This window comes from Amphibalanus amphitrite, unplaced genomic scaffold (assembly GCF_019059575.1).
Source record: "Amphibalanus amphitrite isolate SeventyFive unplaced genomic scaffold, NRLGWU_Aamphi_draft 000848F_arrow, whole genome shotgun sequence".
Lineage (NCBI taxonomy): Eukaryota > Metazoa > Arthropoda > Thecostraca > Balanomorpha > Balanidae > Amphibalanus > Amphibalanus amphitrite.
In genome coordinates this window covers 12369-40332 of record NW_024882342.1, presented here as the reverse complement: position 1 = coordinate 40332, position 27964 = coordinate 12369, and the positions used below count along the sequence as shown (strand labels likewise).

The 27964-nt window shown below is 50.3% G+C and overlaps 1 protein-coding gene across 2 annotated transcripts; it reads right to left on the bottom strand.

Moving 5' to 3' along the window:
- Nucleotides 1-130: 130 nt before the first annotated feature.
- Nucleotides 131-22012, bottom strand: LOC122367071 (mucin-19-like). Of its 2 annotated transcripts, none has more exons than XM_043339852.1 (7): nucleotides 21929-22012; nucleotides 10535-12210; nucleotides 8353-10312; nucleotides 8030-8047; nucleotides 4356-4500; nucleotides 827-3920; nucleotides 131-540 (listed from the first exon to the last, which is right to left on the bottom strand). In XM_043339852.1, the coding sequence occupies exons 1-6, from the start codon at nucleotides 21935-21937 to the stop codon at nucleotides 3913-3915; spliced, it is 3816 nt and encodes a 1271-aa protein (XP_043195787.1). In that variant the 5' UTR covers nucleotides 21938-22012; the 3' UTR covers nucleotides 131-540; nucleotides 827-3912. The 2 variants fall into 2 exon arrangements, with proteins under 2 accessions (XP_043195787.1, XP_043195786.1); XM_043339851.1 differs by having other exon boundaries at nucleotides 4360-4500.
- Between the last annotated feature and the right edge of the window lie 5952 nt (nucleotides 22013-27964).

Below are 27964 nucleotides of genomic sequence, written 5' to 3'. Positions count from 1 at the left end.
AGTGTGAAGCTGCATGCATGGTATTAGCAGAACTTTTACTGCTCGTTACTTCTTCGGAGTCTTGTTCTGGATGACAATTTAAGACCACCCGGACCAGCCATGATGCTCTCCGTCCGATCGAGAACACAAGTGAAGATGTGACGCATGTAATGTATTACAAACAATGGCATGGTTCATCCAGGTCCGATGCAGACGTACACGGTGATCAAAGTAAAAAATAAGCGACAAAGGATAAAAATAGTAAAATAATCGCTTCTTACACATCAGTGATTGCAGCTGTGGTCCCAGCAAAGATAGCATTTCGCGCAGGAATCGGTGAGGGGCGGCACCAACAGAGGGTAACACCGCGCGGCGCGTCTCCCGGGAATGAAGATCCGATGTCGGCGGAGGGCGAATGGTTGGGACTCGTCTCCTTCAGTGACATCCAGCTCAGCAGCGAGAGCCGACAGATGGCGACCACTCGGCCACGGCGACCGGCTCAGCTCGGGTCCCAGGCCGGGCCAGACGAGTGCCAGGGAGCCTGCCAGATGCATGGTATGCCTGAAAACCACATTAAGAGGGTCAGTTGTCACTCGCGGAAAGGCTGAGGCCCATCTAAAGACACTGCTTCTGGGAGGTCGAGTCAGGGGAGATAACATAAAATAATGCACGGTAGAATGCGAGGGTAGATTAATTATCAGAAGAACCGTGAGCAACTGCCAGGAACAGTTTTGGTAAACGTGCATGTCGCATACCAAACAGGGGCGGTGTGAAAGGAGGTATGTGACTCATTGTGACTCATTATAAAAGCACAAATATGACGAAAATCCCCATCACTTTTACCTACCTCAAAAGTCCGGCATCAGCAGCAGATCCTCCAGACCAGCAGTATCCGCCAGTCCATCCACGGGGTCCTCCAGACCAGCAACCTATCCGCTAGTCCACCGGCGGGGTCCTCCAGCAGTATCCGCCAGTCCCCCCGCGGAGTCCTCCAGCAGTCAGCAGTCAGTCAGCAGCCTTCCACCAGTCGCGTCAGAGACGCCGCTCGCCGGAGGTGATGTCAGCAAAGACAGCGCAGAGCTAGTCTTCTTCAGCTCCGCTCTGCGCCAAACGCCGACTTGACCTTACCGCCTAGAAAGGTCTGAAGTCGAGGTGATCACAGAGCGTCGCCGCTGGCACATTGACACGTCATCCCGAAAGGTCAACTCCTGCGCGTGACCGGCTTCCGCCGACGGCAGCACCTGGCACGGCACTACCCCGGGATCACGGGTCATTCCCGCCTGCAGCGCGTCAGTTCTGCCACGCTGCGTCACCTCTTCAGATCGGTATAGCACCGTCGCCTGAGGAGAGGCCCGGGAAACACTGGCCCGCGGTGAACGGCGCTCAAAGACCGCGACGATCTCCACGCCAGAGTCGCTGGAGACGTTCCGCGCCGCTACGGTTGACGTCTGAGTCACCTCTTCTTCGAGTTCCTGGGAATGCCTCACAGCCACTCCTTCATCGCGCGGAGACGCTTCCGTTGCACGCTCACGAGCGAAGTCCCGGACAGCTTCTTCAGCCACAAACCCAACGCCCTCCTCAATGTCGGTCCGCCTGGGCTGGTTGGACAGCAATGCCGTATCCGGTTCGTCTGGGTATGACACGCCCTCGAAGTCCCGACACTCCAGGATTTCTACACTGAGCACAGAGTCGTTGGACTCTCCGGAGCATCTACGACGGGTGCTCTGGTTGGCGTAGGAATCCGACAGTCGAACAGTGTCCGAAGAGGCAGCATCATCGGCCGACTGACGGGAGCCGGAGGCAAAGATGTCTGCCACCTCGGCATCCTCATCCGTTGCTGTGTAGTCGGGCTGACGCTGGTGCTGAGAGTGGTATGTGAAGGCCCGGCTCCAGAAAGGCGTTGCCGCTGGGTGGCCTAAAGTGAACGAAGGATAAGGGAAGAACGGCGGGAAAGGAACTGGCACTGGGCAGAGTTGCAAAAAGTTCGGATCAAAGTAAGGATACATCTGTTGGAAACTCGGGAGATGATCAGATAAGGAAGGTGGCTCGACGATCTCGTCACTTTGCTCTGAGGAACTTTCCGTAGTTGTTTCTCCTTCGCATATATCCTGATCCTGATCAGAGCACCCCAGATCAGAGTCCTCCACTAAGGAGTCCACAGAACTCTCAGTGGTTTCTGTAGAAAATGCTGAGGGCGTCGGCGTCTCAGTTGTGTCTAGCGACGACGGCGTTAGCATCCCGAAGTAGACGGGAGATGGCCTGACTAGAGCGATTTCATCAGACGATGCGCCGGACGAGACAGTGCCCAAACGAGGTCGCTGTGCTCTAGAAGACCTGCAAGAGTTTGGCGTCAGAGCCTCCTCAGATTCATCATCGGGCCATTGCTGTGGAGAGAGGGTCGACACGACGAAGCGCGAATCAGCGCTATCCGAGCTCGACTCCGTGGATGTTGTGGCGAGGATGTGATCTCCATCGCTGACGTGTGCCTCGCCCCATGTAATTCCACGGTCTTCATCGAAAACCGCCGTCGCCATCTCTTCGCCAACGTCAAATCCTGCAGCGCCTGCCTGAAATCCTCCTCGATACGCCGTTATCACATCATCCTTAACGTCTTCAGCTCGTGATGTTTCCCGCTCGCCGCTGCAGCCTCCATAATACGTCACTGTCGTTGCGTCGTCACTGTCTTCCGCAAGGTCTCCATCGGACGCCCTTGAGACGTCTGTCTTGGCATCTTCACAACGACCTCTTGCCTCATCTCCGACAAAAGGCAGCGGCAGCATCGGTGCACAACAAGACAGTGCCCGCGGTGAGCATCGCAACATGGACCGGGAAAGCTCCCCATCTTCATCAGGAAAGGAATCCGAGGAAATCAGACTGTAGTGAGGGGACGCCGGGGGAGGTCGCTGGCCCCTGGTAGGTGTCAACGGTAGATGAGATGTGGCGGAGGAGGCATTGCTGCTAGTTAAATTATCGGGCTTTGGTATTTCTAACCAGGCCTTCATTGAAGTAGAAGACATTTTCTCTTGACATCTTACAAAACGACTATGGTATTCGTTCAGCTGCTGTTCTTTACGGTCCCAAGAGCTCTGGTATTCTCCTTCTGCCCACAGCCTGTCATCATGTCCCGGGGATCCGGAATCAGAATGGTCACCGTTCTCGAAGAGCCCAGTGTTGGAGGCACGAGAGCTGCGAGTAGAACGGATGGGGCTTGCTGACATCCGTTTAGGTCGGGAGTCCTGTGGCGCAGCTGTCCGCAGTCTCTGAAGCCCCGCATTATCAGCCGAGACCGGTGGACGGTGGTTCTGATGTCTCCACTCGATGCCGATATCTTCGTCCGTCGGGACCTTGCCAACAAGATCGACCAGGCCATGCGGTGTTGAAGCTTGCCTACTCCGGGGTTGAATGTCTTCCTGGATCTGAGAACCATCGACAACGGCGATTCTTCTGCTGCCAACGCCAGACACCATCCGAGTCGTCGATGCTGCGCCTTCACATGCGTCCGTGTTTTTCGTGCTCAACATTGTTATCCGGTCTCCCGTCGTCAAATGTGTTAAAATCTCCCCATAATCTTCCCAACAAGCTACACCTGAACTCCAATCCTCTCCCACGGTCGCCTCGCGTTCTTCCACGGTGGCGAGGCCTCCAGAGGACCGCCTTCGCCTTTTGTCGCTGCCGCTCTCCGCCACTTGCTTCCCAGCCAACTCGCTGGAGTCGCCTTCTTCGGCCTCGTCGTGGGACCGTTTTCTCCCCACCGCGTCGTCGCTCGGATCAGAGACGAGCTGACGCTGCAGTCGCAGCGCCAGCCGCGTCAGCTGCAGCTCCAGCTCCGAGTCTGGGTCGCTGCGACTCGCCGGGTGGCCGGACTCCGCGCAGTTCTCCCGGAGCTCGGCGGAGTAGCGGACGGCGACGTCGGCCAACACGGCCCGGAGACGCTCACTGACCTGAAGCAGCAGTGAGGGCGTTGGTTAGGACGTATGGAGCAGGTATGCAAATGTGTTGCAGAGAAAAGGCCCGTTGGAAACTCAATGTCAGGTCATGTCCTGTTAGGCATACTTACTACGTTTAATTGGAAACTCGGTGACTAAGAGAGCAAAATGGATTTCCGTAAGCAGAAATAAGTTTTGGAAACGTTATCTGTGCAACACCTCTGGATGGGGATCCCTACAAAAATGAATAAATCGTTCCAATAACTAACCATGCATTATGCAGTCGGCCATGCAAGCAAACATCAACGCAGAATCTACGCCACGGTGACACCATTAATTTTAAACGAAACGATACACACCCCTTCACAAAATATCCCATACCCCTAAGCCGGAAGCCCCATCTTATCACGACACACCGTGCGCGGAGAGAAGAAGTAAGAAGTGACCTACCCACCCGCAGGCAGGCGGCGGAGCGTTTGTGGGCGATCCTCTCCCCGGCACTGTGGAAGGTCATGCCGCAGTTGGAGCAGGTGGGACTGCTGCCGTTCCGGTTCCCTGCCGCTCTGCCGTTGTTGTCTGAACTCCCGCCAGCGCCCTGAGGAGGTCAGATGCCACGTATGAGAGGAGCACGGGGGTGAAACGGCATTTAGATGGCATTTAAATCCACTATTTAGTGAACTCTTTGAAAAATCGAGCGATCGTCAAAAACTTGAAAAGCTATGTCAAAACATGACAACTTATTCCACGTACATTTCCAGTAGTCTGCATAATGATAATGCTAACCTTTTAAGTTTTAAATCATTAATTGCCTCACCTCTACGAGACAAAGAAAAGGTGCAAGAATGGTGCATCATCGACACTAACGATTTCATCAGAACAACATCATTGTTATGGTAACGATGCACATTGAGCATTTGACAAGTTCTTATTGATAAACGCACAGCGAATATTGGAAGCCAAGACGTGAACGGAGGGAGTTCGGGAGATTACCAGAACTGTTCAACGGGTGATGCAGCCAAGGAGCGAAGCAGGATGGCAAAAGCTCGGCTGGGAGAAGGAGCGAAAGGATCGGCAGGACAAGGACAGGATGCCTGCAGTCATCTTACCGCTTTCAGTACAGACGTTCGCAGAGCGCATCCTGGGTTGAGTCAGGGACTGGCATGGATACGGGGACCGGTATCTCAGGACTGAGCCTGTGGCAAGGCAAGTGGCCAGTTTGAGTTGGTAAAACAGAGCATCTGCATGTGACGATGGAGGCAGCTCAGGGGCTGGGCGCCTAAAGGTAATTTTGGCGGCTCTACGGATGGAATAAGCAGACGCATCGGCAGGTGTTCAGGTCACACCAGGACAGTGTATATGCCAAGTTCCTAATAGCCCCAGGGCCATTTAGCTTGTTGGTGCTGGGTAGATTGCTTGGCCGGGTTCAGAGCTGGCCACTGGGCAGGCGGAGGAATCCAAAACTGCGGAGGTTGGCTGTCCGGGGGAGCTGACGGGGTCCCCACAAATGGTCGGGTCGGGTTTTGGAAAATGTTCTGCGGCAGCTGCTGTCCGGCAAGAGGTTCACCATGTTGTTCTTGTTGGATAAATCGCGACATTTCCGTCAATTCTCCCAAGCTAGGGCCTCCTCCAGCCCTTGCCATGCCCAGCATTTCGACGGTTTGCGAGTGTGATGATGCGATGGAGCCGTCTGCTGACGCCGACTTACGAGCGCGAGAGGTTCGATGGACTGATGGCTTTGGAGAGCGTTGGCGAGGTGTGGACGTCCGTGGCACGGGTAGGTCTAAGGAAGGCGCCTGAATGGATGCGTTAACAGGACGAAAAGGCTGATAAGAAGGTCGTGGCCGCAGGATGCTCTGACTAGTGGCAGAGGCACGAGTCTCTGGAGGCCCAGCATCGTTTGAGAACTGATCAGTCATCCTCGTTGCGGTCGCCTCTAAGGTATGAAGTGCCCTTTCCGAGCTTCCTGAAAGAGGAGATCTTGAGTTTCCGTCAACAGACCGCAGCGCTGGCAGTGGCTTCCCATATGTTGTTTCTTCTTTGTCTTTCTTTGGCAGCCGTCTCCGCTTACCCTCCTTAGGAGCGCAAGACTTCTTGCTCCTGCGGCCCTTTGGAAGTTCCTGAAAGATCGTGAGTGGTGAATCCTGCGGTGTGCTGGAAGATGTGATGCTGGAAGCAGACGCGAACGACGGTGCTGGGCTAACTTGTGACCGCTGAGACATTTTCGTGGAACCCGAACATAGCTGTTGTGAGGAGTTCAGAGCTGACCGGTCCTTCCTCCTTGCGCCAGTCCCAACCTGCTGTGATTGGCCCTGCGCACACTTTTGAACGGCCGGCTGGGGCAGGTCAAGAGCAGGGTAGGAGAACCACGAGCGCGTAGAGGGTACGTCCGGGACTGCAGGGTGCCTCGCCATCGGCACATGCATGGGCACCGCAAGGTGCTGCGATACCGGCAGAATCGCGCCTGGATACGGTACGCCCTGATTTTGAGGCAACAGCATACCCGCGTTGGGCGCCATGTTGGGGTAAAAGACTGCTGGTTGGGCAAGCAGTGGTGGCCACCCTTGAAACTGCGGAAGAGACATGTTCGGATACTGAGCTGCGGGCTGTCCAAGAGGCTGATAAGCTGGAAGACCTAGATTCTGCGGTACTGGCGCAACTGACTGCTGGAATAACTGCGGACTGGGATTCTGGAACAAGGTCAAGTTCTGGTACCAAGGTGTTTGTGAACTCGCTTCCCTGGCCGTTTGTAGCATGGGTTGCTGAGTCGCTGGTGGTGGGAAGCTCGGCAAAGCTGGATGCTGAGGAAACGGCGGGCGAAGGGCCGGAGGCGCTTGCACACTTGGCTGACCGTTTCGCTGAAGATACTGGGACGCCTGCAATTCTGGACGTTCAGACAAGTACATCGCTTGCTGTGCCATATGCCATTGGAGATACAGATCCGACAGCTGAGCTGCGTGCACCGAAGGACTTTGTGAGGCCATCACCATTGGATCTGGAGGCAGCAGCACTGCCGGGAAAGAAGTGCTGGGCTGCTGCGGAGCAGCGATCTGCTGGTCAGCCGGTGGCCTTGATCGAGCCTCAGCTCGTTCGTTGTTATAGGGGTGCACAACTTGAGAGCGGACTCTCTGCGTCTCTTCGGTGCTTTCAATCATTCTCTGCGCAAGTGACTGTACCTTTCTCTTGGCAACGGCTCCACGTGATACTTCAGTGCCCGTTGAGGAAACTTGGTTTCCAGACATCGTGGCAGCTTCCTTGTCACGGGACGCCTCATGTTCGACATTTTCCCGGACACTATGCTTTTCAGCCTCCTTGACCACCTGACAAACAGGCTCTCTGGCACGGCCGAATGAGTCCGCATTCTCACAGGGTAAAGACGTTTCCTTGATCAATGGCGGAGCATTCTCTCTGTTACCCAATGGCGTGTCGACCTTGTGCTCCTGGGTGGAGAAGCTGTCCTCTGGGAGGATGACTTTTGCGTCTTCAGCTAGAGTCACTTCTTGCTCGGCAGATAAGGTTATCCCATTTACAGGTGGCTTATCATCCTCGACACATGCCTCCGCGGATACTCGACAAACTGTCAGCTGCTCCGCGCGAAAAGATGCCAATCGCTCAAAGGTCTGGGCAGGCTCCACGGTAATGGTTTCAGGGATTGCTACAGGATCACTACAGGGACTGCTGCCTTGAGCAGGGTCTTCCGGAGCATGAAGATGTGATTCGGAAGACAGGCACGAAGTAAGACCTCTCGTGCAAGAAGTGCCAGAAGTGGTACATTGTTTCGATGATTTTGGCTCCTCTAAAGAACCACGAAGCTCCACTCCAGGAAAGATTGCCTCATTGCCCCATCGCTGACCTGGCTCAAAAGCCGGTGAGTTGGTATTTGTATGCGAATGCTGTATGACTGGCTGCCTGACACAGGACTGGGAAAGTTCATCAACAGAGGACGCAGATTGGGTCTCGGGACGGAGTGCAGCTGGCTGCTTGGTCTGCATTGGAGAGACGGAAGAATGAGTGTGAGATGAGATTAACTGAGGAATCTGACGAGGACCAAGGGGTGGCGGGGAAGGATCTTGTTCCTCCGTAGACACGCGGACCACATGGATGGTCTTCGTCCCGGTCGTTCTCACCATAGCTGGACGAACCTCCTGAAAACACACAAATGACGAACAATTAAACGGAATGTGCCGAACATTGAGACGGGAGCATAAAACACGTTGTTGTTAGCAAGGCAATGTCTGAGTTAAAAACTTTTATCAAGTCATACATTCAACGGCAGGGTTGAGAGAAGACGATATTGATCTTCGCTGCATAAAATTACATTGACTGATATTACGTGCATGCATTAAAAAAGGCTTGAATGTGTCGCACTGTTTCAAGTATTTTTTCTTTTCTTAAGAAACGGCCAAAACTACTGGCGGCAGTGCTTGCCAAAACTCGCTAAATTTCTCACCGGTACTGGATGCTCCGTCGATGCGTTCATCGATGAATCGGCGCTGAGGTTTGAGGCACGCTTCTTCCGATAGTGAAGTCCGGTTCGGGCCTCCTCGAGAACGTCTTCCTCTCCACCTGCAGACTTCTTACTCGGGTCCTCTGCGCCCTGCATGGCGCCGTCTTCGTGAACCAGGGGGCCCTCGACGGCGGGAGGCGGAGACGCCGACTTCATACTGAGATCATCTGTGTTCCGGTGGGCCCCCTCAGTGTCTCTGTGAGGGCTCTTCACTTGCTGGTGGGTCTCTTGCTCTTGGTTTGGGTGCTCACAACGATCTTGAAGAGCATCAGGACCTTGGGCATGATAATCAGGAGTTTGATAGCTACCCCAGGGAGAGGGGTAGGGACCTTCTTCGCCTTGATACGCACTACCAGGCACGGGTTGCCGTTGAGGCACCTGGGCCGCAGCATGCTGAGCGTGATGTTGGGGAATATCGCGACTCCTAGCGAAACTGGCAGCTTCCAAGCGATCGTTTGCATATCCGATATCTATTGGTTTCACGTCTGAATGAGATGAGCCCGCGATCGATTGATGATGTCTTGCCATCCCAATGGATTCCTGTCCTTCATGAAAGTTTCTTGTCTCCTGTAGCAAGCTATCTAGTTCACGAGGATCCGCGTCTCCCTGATGAACGGCTTCAGCTGCTGTCTGTTGCCACTCTTGATCATGACCGCACTCTACATTCTGCTGTTTTTCGAAGTTCTGATAATGGTATTCGGTTCCGACGTGAAGTTCCTCTACCTCCAGGCGCAAAGCCTCCTCACCACGTCCAGGTCTCGCGATTCCCGGACGAAGTGTCTCTGAGTCGTAGTGAACTTCCCTGGTGTCGAGAGGAAGCGATCCCGTCTGGTAATGAGCTGCCGCAGCGTCATGAGGTATCTCCGTTGCGCGATAAGATCTTTCGGTGTCATGGTGAGAATGCGAAGGTCCGTGTCGACGTTCATCTGCGCCAGGATGAGCCGTTTCCATGTCATGATGGAGTTGTTGGGTGTCCTGGTGAAGCTGCTCAGGGACATAATGAGGCCGTTCCGCGCCATGACGAAGTCGCTCTGAGTCATGATGAGGTCGCTCTGAGTCATGATGAAGTTGCTCGGCGCCATGACGAAGTAGTTCGGTGCCATGATGAAGTCGCTCTGTGCCATAATAGAGTCGCTCTGTAGCATGATGGAGCTGCTCTGTGGTATGACGAGGCTGCTCGGTTCCATGATGCACAAGTTCCGTGCCTTGATGAAGTTGTTCAGTTCCTTGCGGTCCGGCGGGGCCCTGATCATGACACTCTGCCCTTGGTTGCTGATGAATCTCGGCGTTAAGACGTTCTGCAACGCCCGGAAGATCACCAGTAGTCTCATGAGGACGGCCAGCTGCCTGCTGATATGCTGGGACATTCTGAAGAGTCTCCTGCGTCAGAGGCTCTGCCGGCCGTGGCAGTTCCACGCTCCTGTGGCCGTAGCTCCTCGGCTGCTCCATAAGGTTTCTGAGCACAGCATGGGAACTTCCCGCCTCCTGCTGAAGTGCCGCCGCTCCCTGAACAGAGTCCTCCGCTTGAGCCATGGTTTCTTCACTTACACCATCCCGATACTGGTGAGGGCTCTTCGAGCTCCTCGACTTCCGAGGAGACCGTCTCGCACTTTCGCGTCCAGTCGTTCTCGAGTCCCGTCGGGGACTTCTCGAATCCTGACGGTAACTTCGAGGACTCTGACGGGGACTTTTAGGTTTCCGACGAAGACTTCTAGAATTCTGACGGGGGCTCCTCGACGGCCGACGGCGTTCTGATGGTTTCTCGGGAGTTCTCTCTGGCCCCCGCGGTCGACCGGTGGAAGCGGAAGAAGGGCCTTCCGCAGACGCTGAACGTCTTGCAGCTCCGCTCTCGCTCTTTTCTAAGTTGAATTTCACGCCAGATGGTCCGGCTGAGGCGGCGGTCCTGCGGCAGGAGAAAAATACATACGATAGTAAAGGGTGTGATCGCGAGTACATTACTGATTTTTCTAGCTATGTGATAGTGATTCAGCATTTACAGCAACTTAAGAACAGAAATTGATCTACAGCAGTCTAAGAAAAAAAGACATTATTCAAAGTTAACAACGCTACCCCAGGTATTTTAGCGACTTCGCCGTAAGCTTAGCCAGTCATATTGGTAACCTACCCGCTGGCCCTGCCGCTGTCCTTGTGTGGGGAGATGGTGGTCCAGCAGCAAGAACCGTCCGCCGTCTTCGCGCCCACACGGTAGAGTTTGAGCGGAGTTCCCTGGCGCGATGACGGGCCAGGAGACCGCCCGTCGCCTCCTCCAGCGATCCGTTCTGGTGTCCCTGGGACGGCGGAGGACGTTGACGCGAGACCGGCGGAGGAAGACCTCGCGAGACCGGCGGATGTCTCCGTCGTGGGCCCGGCAGATGTCTCATCCGTGGGACCGGCAGAAGGCGCGGTAACGGGACTGGCAGAAGACGTTGCAATTGCAGTTGCAATTCCGGACGAAAACGTCGTTACGGCTGCCGTTCCGAACGATGACGTCGCTAACGCTATCCGCCCTCCTGCTCGGCTCTGTGGCTCCGAACGTGCCGCATTCGCAGCAGCCGCCGACACCTCCGCAGCAGCCGTGAACGTTTGTGCAGCTGCTGCCATCGCCTCGGCAGCCTCCGCCGCCTGACACAGCAGGCCCAGTCCAGTGGTATGGGTCTCCGCGACAGCCTGGCTGGAAGCTCCGGAGACATTGGAAGCACCGGAGACACTGGAAGCTCGGGAGGCCGCCGCAGGTTCAGCAGACACGCTGGCGAAGGCCGAGCGCGGGCCGGCGGTCAGTGGGCTGCTGGGAGGTCTCCTCGTTGTAGAGGTTGACCGGGAACGACGCGCGGGTGGTCGCTTCCGCCTCTGCGACGCCGGCCGCGGCGGCTGCGGTCTGCTGGCCTCTGGCCTCGCGGCTGCTGCCAGAGCCTCAGGCAGCCGCTCGACGACTGGGCACAGCAGAGGTGGCCCGAAGGTGGGCGAGGCGCTAGCCGAGGAGGCGGCCGGAGTGCTGGCCTCCGGACTGCCGAGCCGCGGCGGCTGAGAGTCCGTCTCGGTGTCCGCCCACGGAGCGGACGCGCTACCCTCCGGGGTACTGACCACCGACGACACCGATGAGACGTCCACGGAGCCGCTGGCGGGCCGGGAGGCGCCTGCGCTGCGACTGGCAGCCGCCACCGCCAGCCGAATCTTGTACAGCTGACCTAGGGACGGCCCGGCAGTCGGCGTGCTGACGCGAGAACCCAGCATCGACAGGTCCAGTCCATCGCGGCTCCCACCGGCGGCCACGTTCGGAGTCGCGCTGTCTCGGGCTCCGGCTGCAGCGGAGGTCGACGGGCCCCCTGGGGCGGTGGACGGGCCTCCGCTAGATGTCGACGCTCTTCCTGTAGAGGTGGACGCTCCTCCTGCAGAGGTGGACGCTCTTCCTGCAGAGGTGGACGCTCCTCCAGCAGAGGTGGACGCTCTTCCTGCAGAGATGGACGCTCCTCCTGCGGAGGTGAACGCTCTTCCTGCGGCGGCCGGGGCCAGACCTCCTCCAGAGTCCTCTGGGGCAGGGTCGAAGCACAGAAGCCGCGGTGAGCTCTGCGACTTCCGCTTGGTGCCGCGCCGGAGGCAGTCGGGCGGATCCCGCGGCAGGATCCGGCTGAGGTCGTGCGGAGGCGGATCCGACTCGACCTGGCGCGTCCGGCGGGTCGCGTAGCCACCGCGCCGGCCGCCCACCGCCGCCGACGTCTCGAAGTCGGGGTCCGAGGAGCCAGAGGACTCCCTGGTGCGGCTGCGGCTCTGGCTCTTCTTGTTTGTCTTGTCTTCTTCGTCGTCCTGTCAGATTAGACGACGACGGTTAGTGTTGTTTTTTTGTGTCGTAACCAAACGCTGGCCAATCGTACCTATCAAGTAAGTAAAAACAGAGAATTGTAGTGATCGACATACCTAGACATTATAAGTGACCATCCTGCCTTACTTAAGTTTTGAGTTGAGATAGCCAAATTGGGGTACCTGGCTTGCAATTACCAGTTTGGGCACTCACAACATCGAGATGCACTTTAATTCGGAGATATCTAATTTCAAAGTCTGCAGTTTTCGGATTCTAAGAGGTTAATGCATTTGAATACTCCACAGACGGCAGGAATGCCCCAAACTCCCCCATCAGATTCAGATCTAGCAATTTTTAAATCTTATACTAAAACCTTGGTAAAAGACAATTGTTGCTTTGGCGGTGCATGCCACTTTACGTGCAACATCTGTCGCACTTATAGGATGCCAAATTATTGCTTCCAAATGACGTCATAGAACAGCGGATGCCCCCCAAAAATAAACAAAAATAGAAGCATAATATCTAAAAAAGAGAATATTGTTCGGGGAAATATGGTAGTTAGGGGAGAGTGGGGTAAAGCGGACTAGCTAAGAAACAGCGTCAGATAACTGCTAAGCGGTAGTGAAAATGTTAGTTTAAACTAGTTTACGTGTTAGCTTAACCCCCGCCCCACTGGACCCGTTTTCCTGCAATAACGTCTAAACCGCTCGACGTATCGCGGCCAAACTTTCCGTACCTTCGGCTGCATCCATTTGACACCTTGTGTCAAAATTTGAACTTCGTATCTATCATAGGTCGGCCGGAAATGACGTCAGAGTGACGTCATGTTCGGCCGATTTCGACGCAAAACATTGAACCACGGGAATCGCTCCCAAGAGCTGAGTTTTAAAGCTAGATCCAATTTCTTTGCATGAGAGGACTCAGAATGGACTGCGCTATCAAACTGCTATCTCGGATTTTGAAAATTTTGAAAATTGTATACATCAAAATAAAAAATTGGTATTTTTATCTTTTTTCAAAAACGTTGACTTTTCGAAAATCTTCAAAAACTTCGACTTTTCGAAAAAGCTAGCAAGTTTTAGCCAGATATCATTAAAAATGGCCAAGTTATACGCATTATAGCAAAAATTTCACAATTTGATATTTTTCAGATATTTTTTTCAGTACGAATTGGACATCGTACACCGATATAAATAGCACCATCGTGTTCCTGAGCTCAAACTGCATCTGATAGACATGTTTTATGTTGAAAAATTTCAACTTTGAAATTTTACCTTTTTTAACCTGGAAGTGGCCTGACCTCAGCTAAATTCAACTCAAAATGACCTTGAATGACATAAACGACATCGAATTCGAAATCTATGGCTTAAATGGACCATAAAACATGTGTCACGTTACCTACTTATGATATAAGATTTCCGTGACCTGTGATGACCTGACCCTGACCTGAAAATCGAAGTACAAGTTTGGTACCCTCAAGGTATCTAAAGCATCTATTCATGAGTGTGTAAACCAAAAATCAGCTTGATCCGACTTGTAAGGCGGCAGCCAGAGCCCAAAATGTGAGCAAGCCAAACATCGATAATTTTTACTTTGACCTGACCTGTGGCGTCATCAGTGACCTTGAGGTCAATAAAATAATGTTTCGTTCGACGGTTTTTCCGGGAATATCAGATGCCGTTTGAATTTTGACGATCGGCCGTTTCGGAGTTAGGAGGGGGGGGGGCTATGAATAGCCCCCCCCCCCCAGTAGGGCGCGTTATACACAGACCCCAGTGGGGCGCGGGTTAATCCTGCAGGCCCAAACTTCCATGTAGGCGAGTTTTGTCTAGCTACTTTGGAAAGTGGTTTAATTCTTTGTGGAACATTATCACTACATATTTTGAGTTCCAAAAACTAGTAGGGCAAAGTGGACCACCGCAATTTTTCTTTCTTCCTCAAGAGCCACTTACCTACTTCCAAGAACATTTCTAACGTCCTTAAGTCATCTGCTAGCTACAATGAATTCAATTTTAGCCTATCGCATTTTTCTGAGTTTTTCCGGTTTTTGTTGTTGTTTGTTGTTGTTGCTCGATTTTATTGAATATTTTCGCATAAATAGGCATAAGGCAATCTGGGATCGGTGCAAAAGCTATTCAGCTTATTTCATGGCACCTCTCCCTCACACACTCTAGCTCATTCACACGTCATTCACGACAAGAAAAGAAAAAAAACCTCGGGTGCAACACAAATAATGATAAACTGAAGTTTTAATAATCATACACCGTAGCCTGACACCAATCACCAATCGTACACGTAAAGGCGCGAGTGTTTTAATTAATGGTCCACTTTACCCCACTCCCAAATTCTGCATTTGAGTAGACATTGCCGACAACACAGTGTGCTGAGCCATTTCGGGTTCGTGCCAAACCAAAATGCGTACCATTGCGCTTCTAAGACGGACGGTAGTGCGGATGTTGACTTAGCTTCGTATCTAAACTTAATTTTGGTATACATTCCATGCTAAAATTAGAAGGGGAATTGATAATATCACATTTCTGGCCCTTGGTTGAAAACGTTTATTCCTAGAGCCGAGCCGCTGTGACGGGTGCGTGTGGCTGCTACACAAGAAACGTGCCAACACAAGGCATTGTTAATGGCTATCTTTGTTTTTGAAAGGGGCCATTTATTGGGGTTTCAGAGGGAGTGGTTTGCTTTGCCCCAGTGCAGTGGTCCGCTTTACCCCACTCTCCCCTACCTATTCGCTTTTGCTCTCTCTCTGAACCACGGCATCACTTTTATGTCAATTCATTAGATTTTTTGAAGGTGCGAGGGTTTCTTTAACCCTCGCCCGTATTGTTTTTTTTTTTTTTTTTTTGCCAGCCGCGAACGTATAAGGGGGGGTCCGACGAACCCCCCTTGCCGTTTCGCCCCTGATCGAGCTAGAGCTTCGCGGAAAAAACGAGCGTGTTGCCAGTCACGAGAGGAAGCCGATGCCACCCAATTTTTATCATGTTAGTTTTGATCAGCGATGTTGCATTCATGCATTTAGGCTAAGTCGGGTCAGGTCAGTCAGGTCAACAAGTATTCGTAGTAGGCGTCAACTGTCAACCGCCTCTGACAGCTTCGCAACATGTTACGAAGGCACCAAAACTATTTCATAAATGTTCAAATGGTTGCTAAATTCGAATTCAGCTCCAAAAACTAGCATATGAACATAAAATACTCCAAAAAGTGAACCGAGGTCATCATAGGTCAATGACCTGACCTGACCTTTAGGTGACCTTGACAGCCCCCTAATGCATGGGAGCAACATCATATCACATGTTTGAACGCTTGAAATCATGAAAAGACTGCAAACACGCGGCTTATACGAGCCGACATACGGCGAATCGCGATTCCGGCCAAACATGGTCTCGAAAAGTAGCTCACAAGTCACAGGTCAAACTAGGTCATTTGGGTCGGTGTCATGAAATTTTCAGGGTGGGTGTAAAATTGATTAACGCGAGGTTACCAAAATTTTCGTCGCGATCGGCCGCTTTTTACGCGAATTATTTGCGAAAAAACTGGGGAGGTCAATTTTGTAACCTCTTCATTATAAACCATTATAACGCCTTTTGGGGCGACTAACGGAGCGAGCGAGAGGGTGGGCCTTGCACGTGCGAAATTGCGAGGGGAAGCCTCCAACTGACTTGTGCACGGCACCCTACTAACCGGTCTCTAGCGATGTGCCAAATTTGAGCACAATCGGTACAGCCGTTCTCGAGATCTGGAAGCGACACCCTGCACGTGCGCACGTGCAAAATGGGTCCCAAGTGACTTTTGCACGGCACCCTACTAACCGGTCCCTAATTGTGTACCAAATTTGAGCGCAATCGGTCGAGCCGTTCTCGAGATCTGGAAACGACCCCTGCACGTGCGCACGTGCAGCAGCACCCCAACTCTGGCACATGGATATGCATTGCCTAGTGGGTGCCTACCTACATGCTAGCTTTCAGCGCAATCGGCCAAGGAGTTACCGAAATATTGCAACTACAACAAAACTGACACCTCTTCGTTTTGCACGTGGCACGTGCATAAGGGGTCACCCACATGCATCGGGAATATTCCAATACTTGGTAGAAGGAATGGAGCTACCATACAAAATTACCGCATGTCAATCGGTCAAGTAGTTGCTGAGATATAAGCGTCGCAAAAACGTGACCACGGCCGGCCGCTCATACTCAGAAATTTCCGTTAATCTAAAGAAAGACTACGCTCGCCTTGCTCGCTTCGTAATAAGTCAATGTGAGAAAATTGAAATGCGCCTCTTTTGGACAAATGTCGATCTACGCCCTCTCAAACATCAGCGCATAGGTAAACATGCAGTGCTGGAAATGAGGCCACTTTCTGGTCGCGGCGTTTTATTCTCCGAGTGGGTTGGCCCCGTCTAGCGCTCAGCCATTCGGGACCCTCTCAGAGCCGCGGTTGTTTTCACCGCTCGGCCCATTCGAGATGCAAAGTTGCTAGTCGCACTAAGATTATTTGGGGTCTCTGAATACACGACTTTGAAATTAACCGATTCTACAAACCCTTTTCTTTCATCTCTATGCATATATTAAACAGTAACTCCAGACTAAGCTGGTTTGGCTGGCCCTAAATGAGCTTCGTGTGACAATAACTTTGCATCTCGACTGGGGCGAGCGGAGAAAACAACCGCGACCCTAAGTGGGTCCCGAAAGGCTAAACGCTGGACGGGATTAACCCACCCGGAGATTAAAACGCCGGGACCAGAAAGTGTCCTCATTTCCAGCACTGTAAACATGACACACTGAATCGGAAAATTGCAACTGTGACCCCTCTGTGTGCCCCTGAGGTTATCTCAGGTCATGAACGGTCACCAGCAATTTTGTTGGCTATAACTTTTGATTGAGGCGTGCTAGAGCGGTGAAAACACGTCACATGCAGGGGCGGAGCTTCCTATTCAGTTGGTGGGGCGGCTGCCCCACCAACTTGCCATTTTGCCCCACCAATAAGCGTTTTGCCCCACCAACTTCAGCTGACTTTTAGGATTTTGTTGCCATCTTTGACTTTGTTGCAATCTAACCAATCTTTTCCGCATTGGGGAGCTTTGAAATGTCTTATGATGTCAAACATTATCTTTGTAATGATGAATATAATCGATTCAGTGTTGCACTTCACCTAACTCAACAATTGAACATCGTAAGTTTGACGACTTTTTGCCCCACCAACTTCCCTGGAAAAGCTCCACCCTTGGTCACATGTGTTCAGTTCGACGATACGGATCGACTGATATGCAACATGACCCTTTCTGGTCAGGTCATAGTCTTGACCTGAGGTCAAATTTTCAAAATGACCTTTAAAGGTCAACGTATAGTTCATTCGACGCGGATCAACGAGAGGAACACGATGCTGGCAAAAGTAACGTCGTGGCTTTCTTGAGTCAAAAGTTATTACCGAAAAACATTTTTCGTGAAAATAGCTATTTTTAGAGTTTTTGCCCTCTGGAGGCTAAACCGTTGACCTGAGGTCAACTCTGAGAACATTAATCAGAAAGATCTGTAAAAGGGCTATCGAATGCGCTTTCCGAGGCGCTGTAGCTCTATTTGTCCCGAGTTAGCAGTCGGGTTTTTCAAAATTGCTGCAATCGACAAAATTTGACATTTAATGACCTCTGGTGACCTGACCTTTGACCTGACCTTAAAAATGACTGAAATATTGTCATCCTTATTTTTGACGCTCTTTCGATTGCCGCTTACCGCGTACCGCCACGTAACCCATGAGCCGAGTTAGACGGGGGGGGGGCGTGAAAACGCCCCCCCCCCCCTCCCCCGCCCCCGCCCCAGCACTCGGCAGAAAGTTCAGGCCACCAGCACGGCGCGGGTTAGCCATACGTTGATACCCATAATCAAGAAACTAAGCATGAAATTGCTTCGGAGTCTCTAAACCGTCGCCCCGCTGGGGGGACCAATTTGGCCCCCCTGTGGTTTTTCCTGAATAGCAAGGAAACGCCGCCAAATTTTCAGTACCTTCCCGGGCATCAATTTGACACCTTCACACGAAATTTCAAGTCTTAGGTCACCTTAGGTCAGGATTTATTGAGGTCAAACTGAGGTCATGTTCGAGCAAAAATGAGCAAAAAACATAAAATCTTGAAACGCTCACAAAAGCTACAGTTACCAAGCAATTTCAAAGTTCTTCATATGGTTATGTAGACAAAAAGCGGCGCTACAAAACTGCCATCTCCGATTTTCAAAACTTTGGGATTTTGACCCCCCAAAATTCAAAAATTGATTTTTTTAGAAAAACGCAAAAAAATCCAAAAATTTTCCGAATTTCGAAAAAACGAGAAATAAAGTGATAGTCCCTGCGCTCGTCTATATACATACCAAATTTTAGATCGATAGCTCCTTTTTTGGGCAAGTTATAGCAAAAAAAACTTCAAAATTGATGACGTCAAATTTTTGAACTCAATTCTTAGCAATTCTAGGCCACGCAGCGCAAAACAAAGACCACCATTGAACTCCCCGTGACAAGCTGCATCGAGTCGATACCCATTTTATGCAAAATATCAACTTTGAAATTTGACCTAATTTGACCTGACCTTGGCCTGACCTTGACCTGACCTTCACCAGAACTAATCTAAACTGACCCCAAAGGCTGCCTGACCCACATAATCGCATTTGGCATATAAAATGGACCATAAAACATGTAGGGTAGACCGGGGCAAGTCGCCCCGCCGAGGTAAAACGCCTCACCGATGTTTCTCGGAACTGGCAAGGTTCTGGGGAAACATCCTCTCTTCTATAAAACGTGCAAGATATGATCATATGAACAAACTGGAAAGAAATTGTGATAACTCTTTAGGGAGATACAGCCAAAAATTTGTTTTTGGAGTGATTTTTATGTTTTGCAGTCAGATTATGCATCATGGCGTTCTTTTATTGTCCACATCAGGTTAACGACTTTTATGTATTTTGAACAACTAGTGTCTAACGCTTATAATAATGGGTTGGTCCGTTTTGAATTATCTCTTGCTGGAGTGCAAGGCGTTGTTATCTGACCGAACTACGTGATGGGGTAAAACGCCCCAGTAGGTCGCGGGGCAAAAAGCCCCATGGGGCGTTTTACCTCATGTGTTGTTCCGAATACCCACTTCCTAATGTTCGGTAACTGGCGAACAGTAAGTTTCTATGCAATTTTATGTGCTTTTCTCAGCAAACTAATGGCAAAGTAAGTATTTACGGAGCGAGCGAAGCGAGCGTAGTCTTTCCTTAGATTAACGGAAATTTCTGAGTATGAGCGGCCGGCCGGCCGGCCGGCCGGCCGGCCGGCCGGCCGTGGTCACGCTTTTGCGAAGCTTATATCTCAGCAACCACTTGACCGATTTACATGCGGTAATTTTTGTAGGGTAGCTTCATTCCTTCTACCAAGTATTGGACTATTCCCGATGCATGTGGGTGACCCCTTATGCACGTGCCACGTGCAAAACCAAGAGGTGTCACTTTTGTAATTGTTGCAATATCTCGGTAACTACTGGGCCGATTGCGCTGAGAGTTGGCATGTAGGTAGGCACCCACTAGGCAATGCATATCCATGTGCCAGAGTTGGGGTGCTGCTGCACGTGCGCACGTGCAGGGGTCGATTCCAGATCTCGAGAACGGCTGGACCGATTGCGCTCAAATTTGGTACACGGTTACGGAGCAGTTAGTAGGGTGCCGTGCACAAGTCAGTTGGGACCCATTTTGCACGTGCGCACGTGCAGGGTGCCGCTTCCAGATCTCGAGAACGGCTGGGCCGATTGTGCTCAAATTTGGCACATCGCTAGAGACCGGTTAGTAAGGTGCCGTGCACAAGTCAGTTGGAGGTACCCCCTCGCAATTTCGCACGTGCAAGGCTCACCCTCTCGCTCGCTCCGTTAGTCGCCACAAAAGGCGTTATACTGGTTTTACGGAGCGAGCGAAGCGAGCGGAGTCTTACGTAGAATAACGGAAATTTCTGAGTATGAGCGGCCGGCCGGCCGGCCGGCCGGCCGTGGTCACGATTCTGCGACGCTTATATCTCAGCAACCACTTGACCGATTTACATGCGGTAATTTTTGTAGGGTAGCTTCATTCCTTCTACCAAGTATTGGACTATTCCCGATGGATGTGCGTGACCCCTTATGCACGTGCCACGTGCAAAACCAAGAGGTGTCACTTTTGTAATTGTTGCAATATCTCGGTAACTACTTGGCCGATTGCGCTGAAAGTTGGCATGTAGGTAGGCACCCACTAGACAATGCATATCCATGTGCCAGAGTTGGGGTGCTGCTGCACGTGCGCACGTGCAGGGGTCGATTCCAGATCTCGAGAACGGCTGGACCGATGGCGCTCAAATTTGGCACATGTTTAGGGACCGGTTAGTAGGGTGCCGTGCAAAAGTCAGTTGGGACCCATTTTGCACGTGCGCACGTGCAGGGTGCCGCTTCCAGATCTCGAGAACGGCTGGGCCGATTGTGCTCAAATTTGGCACATCGCCAGAGACCGGTTAGTAGGGTGCCGTGTACAAGTCAGCTGGAGGTACCCCTCGAAATTTCGCACGTGCAAGGCTCACCCTCTCGCTCGCTCCGTTAGTCGCCCCAAAAGGCGTTATACTGGTGTTAACATTTGCATTGCAATAATTTATTATTTGGCCTTATGAGCCAGGTGAAAAACCTGTACATACAATAGTGTCATAGCTGAACACCTGACAGGATGGAAGGTGCTAACTTCAGTTCCGTGCTTCCCAAGGTCTAGCGGGCCTCTCATATAAGATTTAGTCAACTAGCGTCTAGCATGTTAGATCTTTAATCTTGAGTATGGGGCTTCTTGCCCCAGGCCGTGGGGCGTTTTGCCCTGGGGTTGGGGCAAAATGCCCCATTTGCAGTTGCTTCACAAATCACTTCCTAGCTGGGAGTTCGATCATAAGTGAATGAATTTGACGGGTGGAATTTAAAGTAAAATGTCCAAAGAACGCATTGAGCACAAATTTGGCCTTCCAGGTGATGTGGGACATAAGTTATGTAGCAAAATAAATTATCTGGGGCGTCTTGCCCCAGGCTACCCTATCACATGATATTTTCATATTGTGACCCTCAGTGACCTGACCTCTGTGACCTGACCTGGTATCAGTGACCTCAAATAGCAAAATATGTGTTTGACGAACATTACCCCATCGATGATTTTCAATGAAATGCATTTCACTCGATCTAACAACGCATTTCTTGACATGCCTGTAAGCGGTGAAAATTCGACATTTTACCTGACCTGTGACGTCATCGGTCTGACCTCAATGAAATAGGGTCACAAGGTAGTTCCCTGTTGGGGCTATCCAACACAGTTTGCCGCTTGTCGCTATGTTGCGTGATTCTCGAGATCTTAGGGGGGGGGGGGGGGGGGCAATTTGCTAAAAATGACCATTGACCAAACCAGCCAAATCTCCCAGACTGAAGTCCGTAAACATAAACGGGAACTGAAACAAAGGCGGTACCAAACAAACGGTCTTAGAGAGAATTTAACGAGAAAAGAATTTTTATCGAGATATAATGATCTCAAGACAGCTTTTGCTAAAACATTTCTAACGAATGGTGGCTTTAGCCTTGGAACACAAACGTTCGATTTAAAATATTAGTTCAATAACCATTTAATTTAACACATCTTTACAGCACTATAGCCAATAGGCGCAACTATCCTCGTTACGTAAAACATCTGAAAATGCGCTTACCTTGTTCATGGTTCCTTCCGTTCACTCGTCTCTGTTTCTGGCAGCGAATCGCGCTGACCCGCTCACTGACACTGCGGAGCCGACTGGAGGCGCGGCCGGGCGCCCGGGGCAGTGACCGGTCGCAGGGGCGCGTCCAGGCGCCGCGGGAGGGGGGCGGCAGGAGCGGCGCCAGAGCAGAAGGGAGGGAGGGCAGGGGAGGCTCCAGCCTCCAGCCTCCAGGGCTGGCTGGAGGGGCTTACAGGATAGGGTAGGGCCGCAATGGGAATGGGAGTAAGGCAGAGGCAGCTCCAGGCACCGACAGAGGGAGGACAGTGCCGCACCCAGACTGTCCGTGGTGGTGGTGAGGGGGAGGGCGGTAAGCAGTAAGCACCGAGAGAGGGATAGAGGACAGCGTTCGTTCTAGAAATGTCAATGGGATGCCTACTTTTTGGTATAACGATACCAACCCGATACCAACTTGGTATTTGGTATTTGAAGACTAATGCATTTGGTATTTTGTTGGTATCGGGGCATTCCACGTCAAGTGGGACAAAAATGACCATTTTGAACCTTACCTCCTCCGATTTTTGCGAAACTTTGTGAAACTACTCATCTATATATGAAACGAAAGGAGACATTTTTTTGTCAAGATATGACGTCACGTTTCCGAGATATACGTCATCGAACATTGACTTAGGCAAGGCACATTATCATCTTTAAAGCGTCATAACCATTGAAGTTTTAGACATATCACCACGCAACAAAGTGTTAAATGGAGGGAATAGTTCAGGCTTTACTTTGAGGATAACAATATTGACGTACTTAACTAATTAGTGAATTTAATTAAAATTCAAAAAATAAATTTTTATTTTCTGAAAAATGGGTACCCTTCGATTTTGCTGATTTTCACATATTTTATTATCCTATACATGAGCTACATCATATAAAAAATCCAGAATGGGCCGACGTCTACGTAACTGTCTTTTGGACTTCGTAATGTCTGGCACTCGCGCGTTTCGTTTTAGCAACCAAGGAGAGGCGCTGCCCGAAGATGCTTCTTTCTACCCCAAACCAAAGCAAACCTAACCTGGCCTGACGTGACCTGACCTAATCTAACACGCGTAAATATGTACAGCCCTCACGGCAGTTGCCCGCTGGCCAAATGCTACTTAGATACGAACATTAGCCCTCACGACATTTGCCGGCTGGCCAGATGCTACTTCAAAAACGAATGCGTGTTAAAACACTTGAGGCTGACCGGCCGCGAGCCAGCGACCTTTAGATTACGAGGTGGGGTACACTCGGCACATTAACTACTAAGCCATGAAGATAGGTGGTCATCGCGGAGATGTAAGCTAGTTTTTTAATGATGCAATTGGGCATTCTCCGGGCAGCGCCTCTCTTTGGTTGCAAAAAGGAAATACGCCTGACTCTCCCAGCGCTAGGGCAGAATTAAGGCCCGGTTTAGCCAAAAAAGTGTTAAAAAACGGAATTTGAATTGTAAGTGGGGCGGTGGGGAACTTTATCGTGTGCCAATTTCATGGCCCTAGATCAATATCTTCAAGATCAAATGAGGTTCAACGTGATCAAATTTACTATAGTGACTATTTTGCGTTTATACGCCCACAGCTCTTAAGGCCGCCCCACACTGGACCTCGCATGCGGGTTGCGAGTTTTTGGGTTTTCGGGTTTCTTCAAAAGTAAATAATACAATCTAAGTTGAGTGACCCACACTACCATCTAACAAGCGATTCTGCATGTTTTTAGCTTGCGAGCGACCTTGCATCGCATTCCAAAAGCTGATTTTGAGTCAACTTTCGATTTTCCTCGCTGCGAGGTCTGCGAGTTCTGCGAGGGTTGCGGGTTTTTCGTTGGAGTCGAATTTTGGTTCGTTGTGCTGGTATTGCGACTATATGTAAGTTTCTGAAGGTGTGCCGGCTTCACTGCATTCATGAAGTTACCATAAGGGAGCGGTCTAATCACTCTATGAATTAGTATTACGCCCGCAAACTCAAAACCCGCAAACTCACAACCCGCATGCGAGGTCCAGTGTGGGGCGGCCTTCACTAAAACAGCTTCGCCGGCGCCCTCCCTCATTCCACAACGCCGACACGTCAGCGTGGCCAATTTGCCGCAAAACTGCGTCTATTTCGTATCCTCTCTAGTAATAAGGGACCTGTTATCCTCTCTAGTAGTAAGGGACTATCCCACCTTTAACATGGGGTTTGAGTTGAGATAGCCAAGTTTGCGGCGAGGTTCAGAAACCACTATCTATCTAGGTTGCAGCCCCCGCGGCCTCTTGGTGTTGAAGAAATTCGTTCCCTTCATTTGAAAATGGGCCTTGCGCAAGGCCCCATCTTCAACATGGAGCGACCGTTAGTAGTGATGTCAGTTACAGAAAATCGTGATACCGATACCAAACCAAATACCAACAATAACCATAGGAAAATACCAAAACCAAACCAATTTCAGAAACTGAGGGAAATACCAACTTTTTACCGAATTCACAGCCTCTTTTACATTAGCAACGATTCACAATACCAACAAAATACCAAATGCATTAGGATTGAAATACCAAATACCAAGTTGGTATCGGTTTGGTATCGGTATACCAAAAAGTTGGTATCCGATTGACATCTCTAACCGTTAGTGTGACGTCACCTCGTTTAGTCATTCTGATTTAAATGGGTTTGTTCGTTGAAAAATCGCTTAAAACTTGGTCTGAACTTTGTTGTGGTGCCTACAGAGTAAAAAGAATCAGCTTTATGCCAGTAATGTGGCCTGGGGAAGGAGGTAATTTTGGGCTGTGACGTCACATATTTGAAAGTTTGTGTTTGGAATATGGGAAGCCTAAGAGTTTAATGAAAAATAAATGCCAGAACCGTGTTCCTGGTCATCCAATCTATAAAGTCGGGCACAATTTAACTGGTTTTAACAACATTTTAGAAGGTGGGATAGTCCCTTTAAGAGCTACTGGCCGATTTTCCTATTTCTTCCTTTATACGACATGTGTAGTGTTATGAGAATCTGTAGTTAATCTAACCATAAATTTGGCAGTCAGTGGCCTGCTAAGAGTCGCCGGCAGAGGCGGGGATCGGCCGACGCGGGAAACGTTTCAGTCAAAGGTTGTGTTAGCACCCTAATAATTCAACTTTTACCAGTTGATTTTCGTATTTATTTATCCATTAGATTGACTGTACATTTTTAGCCTTCACACAAAATTTGACACGAATCGATCGTAATCAGCGGTAAGAAGCGCAGTGCAAAGATGGGACCGTCCCGCGCCGGCACAGTCTACCATTCAGGCGGCAACTGCCGACGCCGGCCGACGCGCCGCTCCGGCAAGATGTTTGGCTTTACACCGCTATTACTAGAAAAGTTGTGGACCGATTTACCTATTGCTTGCACGGGAGGACTTACAATTCAATTCCGGACAGATACTGAAAGTTTGACGTTAATATAAAAAGTATGGCGTGAGTTATTGGCGAAAAACAGTTGGGGTTGGCGAAATCCGCCCCTTCCACCGCCCGTGCTACGTTGCACTACTCGTTGCTATATCATCCAAAGTTATCGTTGGCCCACTCTAATTTTCTCAGCACGTGTGCCTTACGTGTAGTGGAAGACAATATCTTAACTTGAGCAAAATCGAAGGGTACCCATTTTTCACAAATTAGATTTTAAGAAATTAAATCAAAATAAAATAAATTCAAAATCGCCAGACAATGTGAAAAATGTCAAATTTAACTAGCACAACTCCTTATGTACACGTTTCAGTTTGTTTGAAATTAATAGCTTCAAAAATGTTGAAGCTGTAGATCTTTCCAGATTGCAATACACGTCCAATTCTGCTAAAAAAGCAGAAGTTTAGCGGCTTGTATCTCTGTAACCCGAGGGCATATGGCAAAATCATTTAACCCTCAGAGGTTTCACCCAATAGCCAATAAGTATACCAAGTTTGAACAAAATCGCAGAGGTGGCCGATTTTGGCTGTCCCGGTTGACATGGAATGCCCCTATCATGAATCCTCACCTATCTTAAAGAGGCTGTAAATTTGGCAAAAAGTTGGCATTCCCGTCATATCCCCAAGTCGGCTCGGTTTCGGTATTTTCCCATGGTTATTGGCTATTATTGGTATTTGGTTTGGTATCGGTAGCACGATTTTTCCGGATTGATAACTATCACTAATTCGCTCCATCCCGTGGTGCTTAATGCACCGCGGGAGGAAGGGAAGAAGGGCAGGAGAGGCCACCGAGGGAGGGAGAGAGGACAGGGGCGGCAACAGGGCAGGAGAGCGGGGAGGGCATGCTGGGAGCGCGTCCAGGCACTGCGGGAGGGAGTGGCCATGTCACGAGAGAGGAGAGGCAGGGAGGATCAGGGAGCAAGGTGAAGGCGAGCGAACAACGCAACGACGGTTCCAAACACAAGTGAATGCGGCCCCCCCTTTTGTCTTAATCGAGTTTGAACCTATAGGGACAGAAAATTCCGAGATCTCATCTCACCTCATCTCATTTACTTTCAACAGAAAAAGACAGAATAAGTACAAAAGTAAAACAAATAGGATTGGTGCGAAAGCGCAACGCTTAAATCAATCCATACCATCTGAAAGAGTCAAAACGAAAGGTAGAACAATTCAATACGTTTCTTCAAATCCATTGGTTTGTTTCACGGAGAAAACATAAAAATGGATTTTCAATCCTGGCCACTTAATTGCTTTTTTATACAATGTCGGCAGGTTAACCGGAAAATTGGTATTACATGCGCCGGTGTATGTTCTGAGACAGGTTGGCTCGTTTCAGAAATTCAACGCGATACCTGCAGCAGTAATCTTTCACCCCTGACGTTACTCGTTATGATACTGTGGTGTGCAATTTGGCAGTATCCAGACGGCGCCGTGATGGTAGGGCTGTGGGTATCATGGCAGTCTAACGGGTGTGCACTTAGTTTCTGGAAAAAGATTGATCATCCGTATCTTTAAAACTATTAAAGCTATCAATACAAACTTTCGCATAGTGAATAATCATTCATTTGGGAATGAGCATGCCAAAATTCAGACAAACCGACTATTTTTTCATCCAGAAAGGAGCTTACAACTAAGTCATGAACTCGGAAAAGAGTGGTGGAATTTTCACAAAAATAACAAAAATTCCAGAGAAACAACTTCTCTTCCCACTGGCGCTTTCTAGGTATTGCTTTCTAGGTATTGCTAGAAAGAAAGCTTGTGCCATTAGAGGAACGACACAAGCACGGGGAAGTGCGTGGCACATGCACAGTGTGCAGGTGTGTTGATTCGTGGCGAAAGTGCCCCAGCAGAAGAGTCTCGTTCTGGTAAAAGGTATTCACCATCTTGTGAGTGTTCCCGATACGCTTCCCGTCCTCCCGTTCTCCATGTTTGTAAGAAAAGTTTTAAATTGTGATATTGTATACCAAAAAGGGAAGAGATACCATGATCCAGCACTCGGCAGCCGATTAAAGCAGCATAGGAGCAATGAGACATGGATCTGTAAGCTATCACGATAAATGCTGAGTGCACAGACGAATCAAGCAATCACCTGTGGATGCTGGAATTAGATCGCCTAAAAGGGAAATTTTATGTACGAGCTCCACGTGCTGATGCCAGACTGGAGAGCCCGACCGAGAGGGAAGCAGCGGCGGACGCGCTAAACCACCATTTCGCTTCTGTTGGGTCTCTGATAGCTAACGAGCTCAGAGACGCAGTCGTTGCCGGCCGGGAGAATCCGCGACCTCCGACCGTCTGTGCCGCGGAGTTCCGACTGCAGCCCGCCACCCTGCCCGAACTGTCGCGGTGCATTGGACAGATGAGTGCGTCTCGGGCGGTGGGACTGGATGGAGTGCCGTTATTTGCTGTCAAAAAGTGTTTTTCTGTAATTGCACCACACCTTCTCCGCATTATCAATTTGTCGATGTCAACCAAAGTCTTTCCGTGCCAGTGGAAGACTGCTTGTATTTTACTCATACCGAAATCAGGTGACCCTACTGTTCCGTCAAACAATCGTCCTATCTCGTTGCTAAGTGTTTTATCTAAGATTTTAGAAAAGG